At 37.8% G+C, this 13,066-nt stretch overlaps 1 protein-coding gene across 5 annotated transcripts in view; it reads left to right on the top strand.

The window, feature by feature from the left end:
* LOC136027585 (serine/threonine-protein kinase mig-15-like) overlaps window positions 1-13,066 on the top strand; it is a 130,636-nt gene that overhangs the window by 30,881 nt on the left and 86,689 nt on the right. For all 5 annotated transcript variants that reach the window (XM_065704966.1, XM_065704967.1, XM_065704965.1 and 2 more), the window contains exons 6-7: window positions 3,270-3,318; window positions 7,024-7,176. In XM_065704966.1, the coding sequence (XP_065561038.1) occupies window positions 3,270-3,318; window positions 7,024-7,176 (202 nt within the window). The remainder of the gene's footprint in view (window positions 1-3,269; window positions 3,319-7,023; window positions 7,177-13,066) is intronic.

The raw sequence follows: 13,066 nt of genomic DNA, 5'->3' as shown, positions 1-13,066 counted from the left end.
TGAATGGATAAAATTTGGTTACCCAATCTTAGTGAGTTCACCTAAGAGGATTTATTAATGGGTTTGATCAAGATGTCACTGAACAAATTGTTTGTTTTTTTAACCAATTTTTGGAAGTTAGAATTTTTTGTCGAATGAACGTAGAGAAATCAAAGATAATTATTGCAGTAAAGCTGGCCAAACCAGAATTAAAATTTATCTACCTGTCTGTGTGTCTCTGTCCTTTGCGTGTTATTACACTGTTCATCTGATTGCCAAGAAACTTCAAGAAATTGTTAAGTACACTTTCGAAGTTTTTGGGTATAAAATTTTCACTCCATGGTCCCGTTATTTTCCGGGGGAGATTTTTCCTCGGGGGGGGGGGGTGTATGGGCAGAGAATGGTCCACGGGGGGAATTCTCCGGCAGAAATTTGTAAATACCTTGTAGTCTAAAAATATGATCGTTGTTAATACGCGAGGGGGATTTCCCGCGGGGAAGGGAGAATTTTGCTTGAATTTCCTTTCTTTTAAGAGTGTAGCAATGCGCGACGGTAGATTACGAAAACAGTTAAAGGTTACTTATTACGGATATTGTTGCTTCTGTGCTTTAAAGTTTTTGTGCTACTTTTAAGGTCGTGTTCATGATAAAAACTTGCAAATTTAGGGTAATCAGCTTGTCAATGATGTCATCTACCATATATGAATAAGATACATGTTCTTAATGATATTAAATATTTTCAATGTTAGATATGGCTTTTCGAATGACTTTTAGAATCATGTCGAACAACTCCTAAACCATCCTTCCCACCCTAAATACTTCAGTAAGGTCACGCTTATTTCAATGGAACCACCTGCTGTATCCATTTCAGATACATCTGAACTTATTATAAATTACTAGACTGCTAATGAACTAGGTTTCTATGAACAGTTTTCCTTTTTCTTCTTTTCGGCTGGTTAGGTTTCAAGGCGATATGTCGCAAAAATCATGTTCCCCCTGGCAATGTGAAATGTTTACTTACATGTGTCCAATCTCTCCCATGAAGCTTCTACTTCCCTATTTTTTCTTATGACCTTTTTGTACCCGATTTGAGGATGGCCTAATCTCTCTTTAGCTCCTGCAAGATTGCCAAAAAGCCTAAGTTTTCAGCAACTTATCATCTTTTATTCATAAAACATAACCACTTTATCTCATTATAGTTTGTACATTTCTTTCATTACAGTCATAGAAGATGGTATCGAACCACCTTCGATGTCGAACAGCTTATTGCTTGATATACGGTTATTCGCACGAGTACTTGAAACTCTCCCGAAGACAGTTTGTCTGGATAACGGCTAGCCATTTTTCTTAACTTTTCGAAACACCCATGTTTTAGAACAATACCTAATTTAACCTTTACATTCAGATTTGTTTTCTTTTATGCCATTAAGTTTTATCTTATCTTATTTTGCACTCTGAGCCCCTAAAACGTACAGAAATTCATTCAGTTGCTACAATCGGTACGTAGGACGCTCAAATATACCATAGCTGTTGCTGGGCTCCCTATGACAATGTATGTGAAAATACTCCGTATAAGCCGGATTAAGACGCCATTTTTTTTAACCCCCAATTCCACACCAACGCAACTACTAATCAGGTGTATATACCTCAACTCGAGGAATTATTCTCATATATAGCACTATTCATTATACTTTCCTTATCAGGTATGTTATATGGAAAACGATCTTCACTAAAGCTTTATATAAATTGATTTTAATGCCTTTTCGTAAATTATTGAAGTTTAATTGGGTCTGATAACCAAAAACTTGTCAATTACTAATCCAAGTGTGACATTTTAGTCACTGTACTCTCTCCCCTTCTAAAGCCACACCGTTCGTCTCTTAAAGCTGTATCTGAGTCTAATAAGTATGACCGTGTTAACAGGTTTGGATATAGAGCTAAATCGTGAGGAGGAATGTGACAAGGGCGCCAGAAAGCAAAATTTTGGGGGAGTGGCGGCAACGTGACTTATTGGATTATTGAAGTTTAATAGGGTCTGATAACCAAAAACTTGTCAATTACTAATCTAAGTTTCACAACTTAGTCATTGTACTCTCTCTCCGTCTAAAACCACACTGTTCGTCTTTAAAAACTGTATCCGAGTCTAATAAGTATGACCGTGCTAACAGTCGTGGGTCTAGAGCAAAATCTTCTGGAGAGAATGTGACAAGGGCGCTAGTAAGCAAAATTTTGGGGGAGGCGCGGCGACGCGACAAGGGCACCGATGATTGATCAAATCGACAAATTTATTTTAAAAAAGAATGAAAAACAGAAAAAAAAACAACAAGGAATGAGGGTGCTAGAAAAATCTTGGGGGGGCGTCCCCCTGGATCTACCAGTGTATGCTAAGCAATCTGTTTTCTATCTAAATATAGCTAATGCCTCAATAAACATACCATTCGCTCATTTCAACTTTCTTAACAAGGGGCTTAGTTACATATTTATTGCATTCAAATAGCCTTTAAGTGTTTCGTATTGCAGCTGAATTACTTGCTGAATTTTATTCGGTAATAATTTCAACTGTAGAAATATAACTTCATCAAAGCTTGAGTAGAAATACAACTCGATTGGCCGTAAACACTTTACTAAATGATCAACCTTGCCGAAAATTACGATGTGTTTGAAGACAATTACACAAATCTATTTACTAACACAAGCAACACTTACACTATGACCACCGACCATCAAAGAAACCCGTTGGGTTCTGTATGATGGGTGTTTCCATCCGTGTATTCTACTACTAATATTTATTCATACTTACCTTAGAAATCAAAAATTACAAAACTGAAAAACAAATAACAGAAATAAATAAATAAAATTGCATCTAAATCATTAACAACTTCCCAGAAGGTAGTGTTTCAACCTATTCTTGAACTAGCTAACATAATCTGTTAGCCTTGTACCCTCCGGGATATAATTTCAGACCTGTCGAATGATCTTCCACAGATGCTTACTTATGTTATATTTGTTCAACAAATTATGTGGTTGTTTATGCTCTATTCTGAAATTCTATTCTTCCAGTAGCATTGTTTTTCCTCTGATCTTCCTACTCGTTTCTTTAACCACCCTTTTTCCTACTTAGTCCTATTCAGATTGTAATCTTTCCGTGGGATTCTTCTCCCTCTGATATTTATATAGACATCTTTCTAACCACCCTTTTTCCGATTCCCTATTATGTGTTTCTTATTACCAAAGGCTCATGTCCTAAATATTTCTTCGCTTTTTATTCAATAGATTTTTTTTTCGTTGTAGTTGGTTATGGAATATTGCGGTGCTGGATCAGTGACTGACCTAGTTAAATGTAAGTTCTTCACTTTTTTTTGTCTAAGGTTATGTCTGTACTAAATTTGAAATTAGATTCATTTTGTGTTTCGTTATATTGATGCTTATGATGTCGCCTGTGGTGGCGAAACAACTAAACATAGTCTTGGCCAAAAAAAGTCAACAACAAAAAATCATAACAACAAAAACTTTAGTATGGTATCGGTGCTGAAGAGGGGCTTTTTACTTACTTAAAAAGGTATTGTGTCATGTTAATAAAACTTTCAGAAATGGATTTGCTCTCTGGGAACTGCTTTCAAGTGCTGACCTCTGCTCCTTTCATACTCGTAAGGTCATGTTTTTTTTTATATGTTTTTTAGGGAAAGAGATCGTACTCTTAAATGGAGTCAGAATCTGGCATAGAATTTGTTTTAGATCTGGAGATTTATACCAGCATTCATGCTCGCTCAGGATGTAGTTGACCATAGCAAGAAATATTATGCCTGTAAGTTTGGTACCTTGTGGAGGAGCCCCACAGGTTTTATCACTCCGGTCGGAGTCGGTGTCCTCTTCTTGGAGAACGAATACCTTCTGCTGCCGTCGAGACAGAAAATCCCTTACAATTGATAGAGTTGGACGCTTGACTCCCATTGACTTCAAATTAAGGCATGCACTGAGATTAGATAGATGGTTATTGGCTTTGTGAAAATCGGTCACAGCTAGATCAGCAAAACAACCGGGGGTCTCTAGTAACTTTAAAATACGGTCGAACATTCTTACCAATATTAGTCCTCCGTACTTATATTTGTCTATGGATCCACGCACTTGAGCCAACAGGCTGCGAAGTATGAAAGGCTTCCGTCACTTTTGCAAAGCATGGGGCTTGGGTGATGGGTCTCAAGTCATCACAATCCTTAGGTGGATTTACCTTTGGAATGACACGTATGTTTGCTTTGTTTCAAAGTGAGGGAAACACTCCGAACGCAAAGGACTGATTAATCAGAGTAGAAAGGGGTAGGGTGAGGAAAATAACAAATTCATGGTTAAGTTTTCCAGGGATTTCGCCATGAAAAAGTGAGACTCCTGTTTTTATTTTTCTCAGCTCCTTGTACATATCTAACTCACTGAGTTCAATTAAACCTTCATGGAGACAGTCTTCAAGCAGATACTCTTTTTCCTGGGCAGTCACAAGAGTAAATGTAGTGCATATAGAGGTTAAGAAGGCGTTTACACCACGAGATCCCAGTAATCATCCGCTATCGTATGTTATCGTAATAGAAGGTTTTGACGACTTTTCACTTAATTTCTTGACGGAGCACCGCCATTTGGTTGGCTCACTGTTCAGAAGTGGCACAACTTTTTCACAGGCCATATTTAGTTCTGGCGTTGCGTACCATGCGCACTACTTGGTTCCGTGCAATTGCCCCTTGGACTGCTTTGCCACATGCGTAAAGATAAATTGGTTCATGAATTTTAGCTTTTATCGCAGGGGTAAACAATAGTTTGTCGTATTTTCTGAAGGCCAGTCTTTGTTGTGAATATTTCAAGATACTTAGAGTGAAGTACCTCGTTAAAGGCGCTTACTCTCTGCTCAAGAATACCGTCTAAGGATACTTCCTGGAAATTGTATGTAGCAACCCACCGGCCATATGCACGTATAGTCGAGTTGGTTAGGGACCTTGTTGTTACTCGTAAAAGATTAGGTTTCTCCATAGAAGTTTTGCCTTAAGTACTAGAGCCTGGTGATCAGACAACCCAATTGGTCCAAGAGAAAGAGGGGGCGATTGAAGTCTTCAGTATTTGTTAGGACTAAGTCCTGGATGCTTCCGTATGAGTGGGTTGGGATGTTGACAATCTGCTTTAAAAAGAGGCTGGTCGCTTGCCAGTTCTACTTTGTCTGGTTGAAATTCCCAGCGACGATAAAACCAGGGCAACTATATTAAATCAGCTGCAGTTTGGAGATAAAAAACAAGATCCCGCCGGTTTTGAACGCTTTCTGGATAGCAAACCGATGCGAGTATCAGGGACGAAAAGTGACGAGACATACAAGGGAATTTGCACATGGCCCAGATAACCTCGTGGTTCGGGTTAGTATATTCAGAGATAAGTTTGCATGAAACGTCTTTCCACACATATATTCCAACACCGTCACCAAGCTGGTTGTCACCTCTACTGCTAAGCGTGCTGGGAGATGAGTTATATCCTGCAATTTGTCCTGAGGCATCGTCAAGGCTCCAGTTTTCCGTTACAGCAGCAACTGTTGCGTTTTCTCCACGGAGTAAATTTTCAAAATCTTCCAGCTTATTACAGAGAATTCGTCAATTTACCAGAATGAAGTTTGGCATGGTGTAGTGAGACTTTATTAGTCTCAGAACAGGTGGAGTTTCTTCGATAGCGCTCATGAGGGTCTCGTCAAATCGTTTTAGTTTCGGAATTTCAGCTGTTGTTGTCAGTGGAATTTTTTACCAGTGTTCGACAAGAGACTAACTTTGACGATTGAAGGTTAACATGGTTTATAACTGTTGCCTGAATAGCCTATCCCACGAGTCTTCTTCTTTCATTTCTACCCTCTCGGCATTCATGTTCTTCTTTTCCATCTATTTATACCAGTGGTTAAGCTACCATCTGTGCTTTTTATCAATAATCGTAATATACTTAGCAGTGTCAAAATAGATGGTGTTAAAACGGTGGATTGGAAACGCAGACTAATTAAGTCATTTTTCTGCATAGCGACGGCTTCAGTTGAGGTGGCTCTGGCAATAAAAGAATACAGGAAAAAAAACTGGAAATGGCAATACCATTTTTATTCTAGAGAATATACATGTGCACACAAATATGAAGCTAAACTAAGATAGGAAATGGCAATACCATTTTTATTCTAATACATGTGCACACAAATATAAAGCTAAACTAAGATAGGTGTTTTGCAATGCCGATCGGTGTAAGAGACCCCTACCAAGATGACGAGTAACGAAACAAGAACACAGACGATTTTTTTTTCCATTTTATGGTTCATCTCATAATTTCAGAATAGAATTGTATAGTTTTTGGTTACTTCAGCTATGAATTATAGAATTGTATAGTTCAGCTATGAGTTATAGGATTCTATAGTATAGTTGTATTGTTTTCTAGCGTTTAACGGGTTGACTGGTTTAACCACTCTTGCGTTTCTTATGCACCTGGCATGTGAAACCAGTGTAAGGAGACTACGTGGGTGAACCTAGGTTAAGCAAGATATTTTATGCTTTATTGACACATCTCTTTTGTGTGTAGATACTCTTATAAATCGGACGCGGCAGCGCAATTAAAAATTCTGGAGCTGGATTAGTTGGAAAAAGATTATGAACCATCCTTAATGAATAATTTTTTTCATAGTCAAAAACATCGCTTCTTTCTTCTTTTCTATCTTTTAGTTCAGTTCTGCAATGCTAATCCACTGGTTTTGTAGTATGTGTAATTTACGAATGATGAAATAATTTTTATTTTAGTTAGGAATGCCAGTAACTTACCCAAAGAAATAAAATCTATTGATGCGGACCTTTGCATCTGCTTTTTACAGTCTCATGTTTCAGTTCTTCAATGTTTTTTGTGCGATTATAGCTAATGTTCTTTATCGGTCAGTGACATTACTCGCGGTTTCTGATGACATCCATAACAGAACTGTTGCAATGTTTCGAAACTGGTGTTTTCCTCTACTCTACGAACCTTTTTAGTTGAAAACTAAAGCTTTTTCTATTTCTTTCAGCTACAAAAGGTCAATGCCTCAAAGAAGAATGGATAGCATATATTTGCCGTGAAATTCTACGGGGACTGTATCACCTTCATTCAAATAAGGTGATTCACAGGGACATAAAAGGCCAGAACGTGCTGCTCACTGACAATGCAGAAGTTAAGCTAGGTGAGTAAATTTTGGGCAACCAGTCCAGAAACAGACTGGAAATACAAAGATTCTTTCATGCTACTGCGAGGACTCTAACCCCTCCCCCCCAAAAAAATGCATGGTAAAGATGTGTTAGAATACGTGCCTTGCTTTGAAAGGTGTGACACTGAACCTTTAGACCCTCATGACTGCCAGAGTAAGGCCCCAAAGCGCTAGACACGTGTGTAGCGATAGACATATCGTCCTCGTCACATTCCCAACTCTGTTGAAAGCTTTCATTTCACACAATTTCTCACAAGTTACGGATTTTCTCCATTATGAGAGGTGGGGAAGATTAAATAAATTTTAAGAGAGAGGGTTATTTAGTTTTAGCACCGACCTTGAAATGAAAAAGAGAGAAAAACTTAAGAGTCGAAAAAGTTTTGTGACAGATACGACGTTGAAATTATCCTAGTATCATCTCTCGGTAGCAAAAATTACTCATTGGAATACATCTCTTAGCAGAATAGTGGATTTCTTTGCGGCTAATCTTGTACTGTTTAAATAGCGGCTTGAAGTATTTTTGGTTAGTTTCTCTTCGATATCTTTGAAACATTTTTATTGAGATGGTGTATGTGTTTTTAACGGTGTTTTATTTTATGTCGCTTTCTAAGGCATGTCCCAATTACTGGAAAAATTGTCCCTACCGATTTCGAAAAAATAGAATACTAACAATTTGAAACACATAGTCAAAAAGCTCGTTGTAACGAGCTGTTAGTAAGGAGCAACCCGGCTCAATAGTAACCGAAACTCTAAAAAACAATCAAATAATTGGATTTTTAAGCTAATTTTAAAAATACAAGTTTTTTATCAAGTTTAGTCCTACTGATCAAAAGATACAAGCCTGAGAAAATTTGTCTTATTTTCGGAAAAGGGGGGAAACACTCCCTAAAAGTCATAAAATCCTAATGAAAATCACACAATCAGATTCAGCCTATCAGAGAACCCTACTGTAGAGGTTTCGAGCTCCTATCTGCAAAAATGTGGAATTTTGTATTTTTATCGGGCCACTGGTCCTAGAATGTTGCAAGAGGGCTCATTCGAACGGAAATTAAAAGTTCAAGTGCCCTTTTTAAGTTTGGTCACTTGATCCAAAAATTGGAGGGGAACTAGGCCCCCGGAGGAGAGGGTTGCGTCGAAGGATCTTTCTATAGGGGAGTTTTTCATGGGGAAAGAGAATTTTCCATGAAGAGGGCGCCGAAATTACTGGCATTATTTAAAAAGACGATCAAAAATTAAGTTTTAGAACAAACAAATTTTTCAACTGAAAGTAAGGAGCAACATAAAAACTGAAAACGAACAGAAATTATTACGTATATGAGGAGGTTCCCTCCCTCGTCAATACCTCGCTTTTTCACTGAAGTTTTTTAGTACTTTCAAAAGAGCTGTTTATTCTAATTAAACAAGTTTTTTGATTCAGGAGTCATTCTTAAAGAACTGGAACACAATTCGAACTTTAGCGTAAAGAGTGAAATATTGACGAGGGGGTGAACCCTTACATAATAATTTCTCTTCGTTTTAAGTGCTAATGTTGCTCCTTACTTTCAGTTGGAAAGACTTGTTTTTTTTTATTTAATGTATTCATTAGGTTTATTAATTGGTTCACTAGACTAACTGTTATTACCAACTGTATGTTAATTGATACCCTCTACTTATGAACGAATATCGGAATTCAAAAACGACATATATGTATGTAGTTCCGACGACATATAGTTCCATTTGTGTCAATAAAAGAGCAATAACAAAAACTATTATGGACAGTGTTATTGCACTGCTCAAGTAAAGATCGATGTAGGCACAATGTAATGTTTATTTTTTTTTATTTTTTAATTTTTTTTGGTTTTAGACCAGGGCACTTCGTATCAAAGGAGTTGTCGTAGAAACTTCAGAAATGGCTCATTCGATTGGAAATTTAGATGGCTAGTGCTCTTTTTAATAGTCGAAAGCGATTGGAGGGCAACTAACACCCCTCCCACGCCCACAATTTCTCCAAACACATCCAATCAAATTTTTTAGTTAGCCATTTTGTTCAACGTAGTTGAAAGGTCCAGAAACTATGTCTTTGAGGATGGTACCCCTCCCCCCACATTATTCAGAGCAAGGGTTGCAAGTTATGCCCTGGTGGCATATAAGGCTTATATAGAAAGGGTGATCGTGTAAACTTCAGAGGGGGCTCATAGGATTGATAATCAGAAGTTCTTCTACCCTTTTTAAGATTCAGAGTGATCGGAGAGTGAATACCCCCCACACCTCGTATCTTCCCGAAATGCAACTTTTAGAAATTTGAGATGGTCATCTGTTGTAGTAGAAACTTCGAAAAAGGCTCATTTGATTGAAAATTGAATAGTCAACAAAAGTGATTGGAGGGGAGCTTACCCCTCCTCACACGCCCACCATTCCTCAAACATATCCAATCAAAATTTTGAGATAGCCATTATGTTCAGTGTAGTTAAAAGGTCCGAAAATTATGTATTTGAGGTTGACATCCCCCCAAGTCCTTGGGGCAAGGGTTGTAAGTTCTGGGGCCACATAAGGTTTTTATAAAAAGGATGGCCGTATAAACTTAGGAGGGGAACACTGTACTGGTAATCAGAAGTTCTAGTACCCTTCCCAATATTCAAAATGATCGGAGGGCGGAGACACCCCCGCACCTTTTATTTTCCTAAAATACATCTGATGTAATTTTGAAAGAAGTTTTGAGATGACCATTTGTTGTCGTAGAAACAGAAAAGGCTCATTCGGTTGGAAATTGAAAGTGCCTTTTTTAATAGTCAAAAGTGATTGGAGGGCAACAAGCCCCCCCCCCCCTCGTATCCATCAATTCCCAAAATACATCTACCCAAAATTTGAGATAACCGTTTCGTTTAGTGCTGTTGAAAGGTCTGGATATTATGTCTTTGAGGATGACACCCCCCCCCCAGAGCCCTCAGCGCAAGGGTTATAAGTTATGCCCCGAGGGCATGTAAGGCTTTTATGGAAAGGGTGGTCGTATAAACTCCGGAGGGGGTTCATTTGATTGGAAATCAGATTTTCTAGTTCCTTTTTTAAGAGTCAAAGTGATTGGAGGTACCCTCCTCCTACGTTTTATTTTCAACAAATGTATCTGGTAAAAATTTATAGATAGCCATTTACTCAAAAATAATCTACAGATCATGTAAAAGGACTTTGAGGTTGATATAATCCCTCAGAGACTGGGTTAAGGGTTGTAAGTTACGCTCCAAGGGCATATAAGGTTCTTATAGAAGGGGTGGTCGTGTGAACTTTAGAAGAGGTTCATTTGGCTTGCAATGTATAGTTCTAGTTCCCTTTTAAAAGTTAAACATGATGGAGAGCTACTAGCCCCCTCCCTGAGATTCTCTTTTAGAGTGAACACAATCCTCCGAAAGCCAATGGACAAGGGTTGTAAGTTATACTCATGACTTATAAGATTTTTATGAAACAGGCAAGTGCATAAACTTTGGATCGGATGAAGCTCATTTGATTGGAAGTCGGAAGTTATAGTGCCCTTTTTAATAGTCAAAAATGAATGGTGGGACGTCAGCCCCCCCCCCCACAAGCCCATCATTTCCCAATGTATATCTGTCGCAATTTCAAGAAAACTATTTTGTTCAGCATTGTTGAAAGGTCCAGTGTTGAAGATGTCAACCTCACCACAGTCCTAAGGACAAGGGCTGTAAGTTAGGCAATTCATTCATTGTTTACACATAGTATATTTTATTGAGAAAGGTATGCATGTTTGAGCTTTACTTTCCAAGAAGAGACAGGGTATTCAGGTAAGTCCTTCAGAGAGTTTTGAGGGGATTGTTTAACTGAATCAAAACACGTTTTGCGTATAGGGATTGTCAAAAGGTAAAACATAGGAATAACTGAGTATATTAATTTGGAAAATTCAGGAAATGATAAGGGAAATGATCAAAAAGGCCATATTTGCATGCTATCAATACTACAACTACTACTACCACACTACTCCATTTATAGTATAGAGGGGAAATTTGAACTAAATCAGAAGACGCTATGTGCATGCACATTGTCAAAATAGCTCATCTCCAGATTGATTGGGTATTAAGTTGAAACTTTCAGAGAATGCTTAAAGAGGGAGATATTTTCACCAAAATGCAATATGTGCACACTACTAATACTACTGTTACTGCTGCATTTACTGCTACTGCTACTGCTTCTATTGCAACTATTTGTTAGGCTAAGAGCATTGAGATGAAAATTTCAAGAAGTACATAAACATACAGGTTATCAAAAGGACATATCAGCAATGTCATAGCAATGGCTGATTATATTAAGTTCCTTCCAGGACTTGATGAGACAAATGTTCAACTGATCAAAAGGCAATAGGTTTAGTGCTACTACTGCTAGTAGTACTACTGTTATTCAGTACTATTACTAGTAATGTCAATACTACTACTGTAACTACTATTACAACTATGCCTAAGGGCATGAAGGTGAAATTTTCAAGAAATTTTGAGGGGGGAAGATGAACTGAATCAGAATACGCCCTCTGTATGGAAGCTGTCAAAAGGGTGTAACAGCAATATTTTAGGAACAGTTTGGTGTTTGAAGATGAAACTAACATAGCTTGTTGTGAGGAATGATGAACTCACCAAAAGAAAATATTTGCATCCTAATGCTATTATTTTACTCCTTCTACTACTACTGTTTATTATTACTGCTTCTATTACTACTACTGCACTAAAGTTCAGGCTACCACAATTAATTCTACAGCTGCTACTACTATTAAAACTAAGGATACTAAGGCGAAAATTTTGGGATGTATAGAAACTGTATGGAACTAACTAGGAATACACTATGCCCACACAGGTTGTCAAGCGGACCCATCAGAAATGCTTCAGGAACGGTTGATGGTATGTATTAAGCTGAAACTTTTAGCTTGTGTTGGAGAGGACGTTGAAGAAATCAAAGGTGCTATGCACATACTGATAATAATGCTGCTGGACTATTGCTACTGCGCAAGCTATGGGTGTTAAGTGAAGGTTTTAAGGAATATTTAGGCGGAGGTCGAACTAAAAAAAACAAATTATCAGCATGTGGAGTTTCAAAAAGGTGACAAAGCAATATCTGAAGAAAAACTTATATTACTAGTTTCGACTGTTAAGGGTAAGTTGGGGGGGGGATTTTGAACTAGCCAGAAGGCACTAAATATATGATTTTAATCCTACTGCTACAGTTATTGTAACTAATGACACTAAAGGTATTAAGATGAAACTTTAGGGAACGTTTAGGAGTCTACAAGTCGCTGTGCTCAGAACTCCCTGCGCACAACAGCAATGAAAAAGAAAAAGATTGAATTGTGTGAGAAAATTCAAGATTTTACTATTGAGAAGTGGAGAAACGTATGAATCATACGTTGTACGAATCCTGTGTCGTGATAGGAACTGAAATTTCAAGACTGTTTAACAGCCGTAGGAGAGGATGCTGTAGGGCGCATTCAGTGGAAAAGAAGGGTGAGGGAGGGAGCGTCTGCTGTCTCATCAAGAGCCTATAACTATAACGTCTTGGGGGAGTGATCATTCAGTTTGGGATTCTCCTCGGTACAATTATGTTATGCATAACTTGGTCTCTGTCGACAAGAAAAATTTCTCGAAGAATTTTCATATTGCAGAATACGTATGAGAATAAAATATAAGACTGCTTAATAGTGGAACATCGTAACGCTAGCCGACTAATGTAAAAACAATTATTGTTATAAAACGTCACTAAATTTCGTAAAAATCAGTTATTCAAAGATATGAATGATTATAATGTATGATTGAATTTACCGCTTAAATATCGTTGGCCAACTTCTATAAGTAAGAACAGAAATACTTGTCATTTGAAGAGAAAGAGAAGCTTTTGAAAT

Source organism: Artemia franciscana, chromosome 5 (assembly GCF_032884065.1).
Source record: "Artemia franciscana chromosome 5, ASM3288406v1, whole genome shotgun sequence".
In the NCBI taxonomy this organism is placed as follows: domain Eukaryota; kingdom Metazoa; phylum Arthropoda; class Branchiopoda; order Anostraca; family Artemiidae; genus Artemia; species Artemia franciscana.
This window is presented reverse-complemented; position numbering and strand designations above follow the sequence as displayed.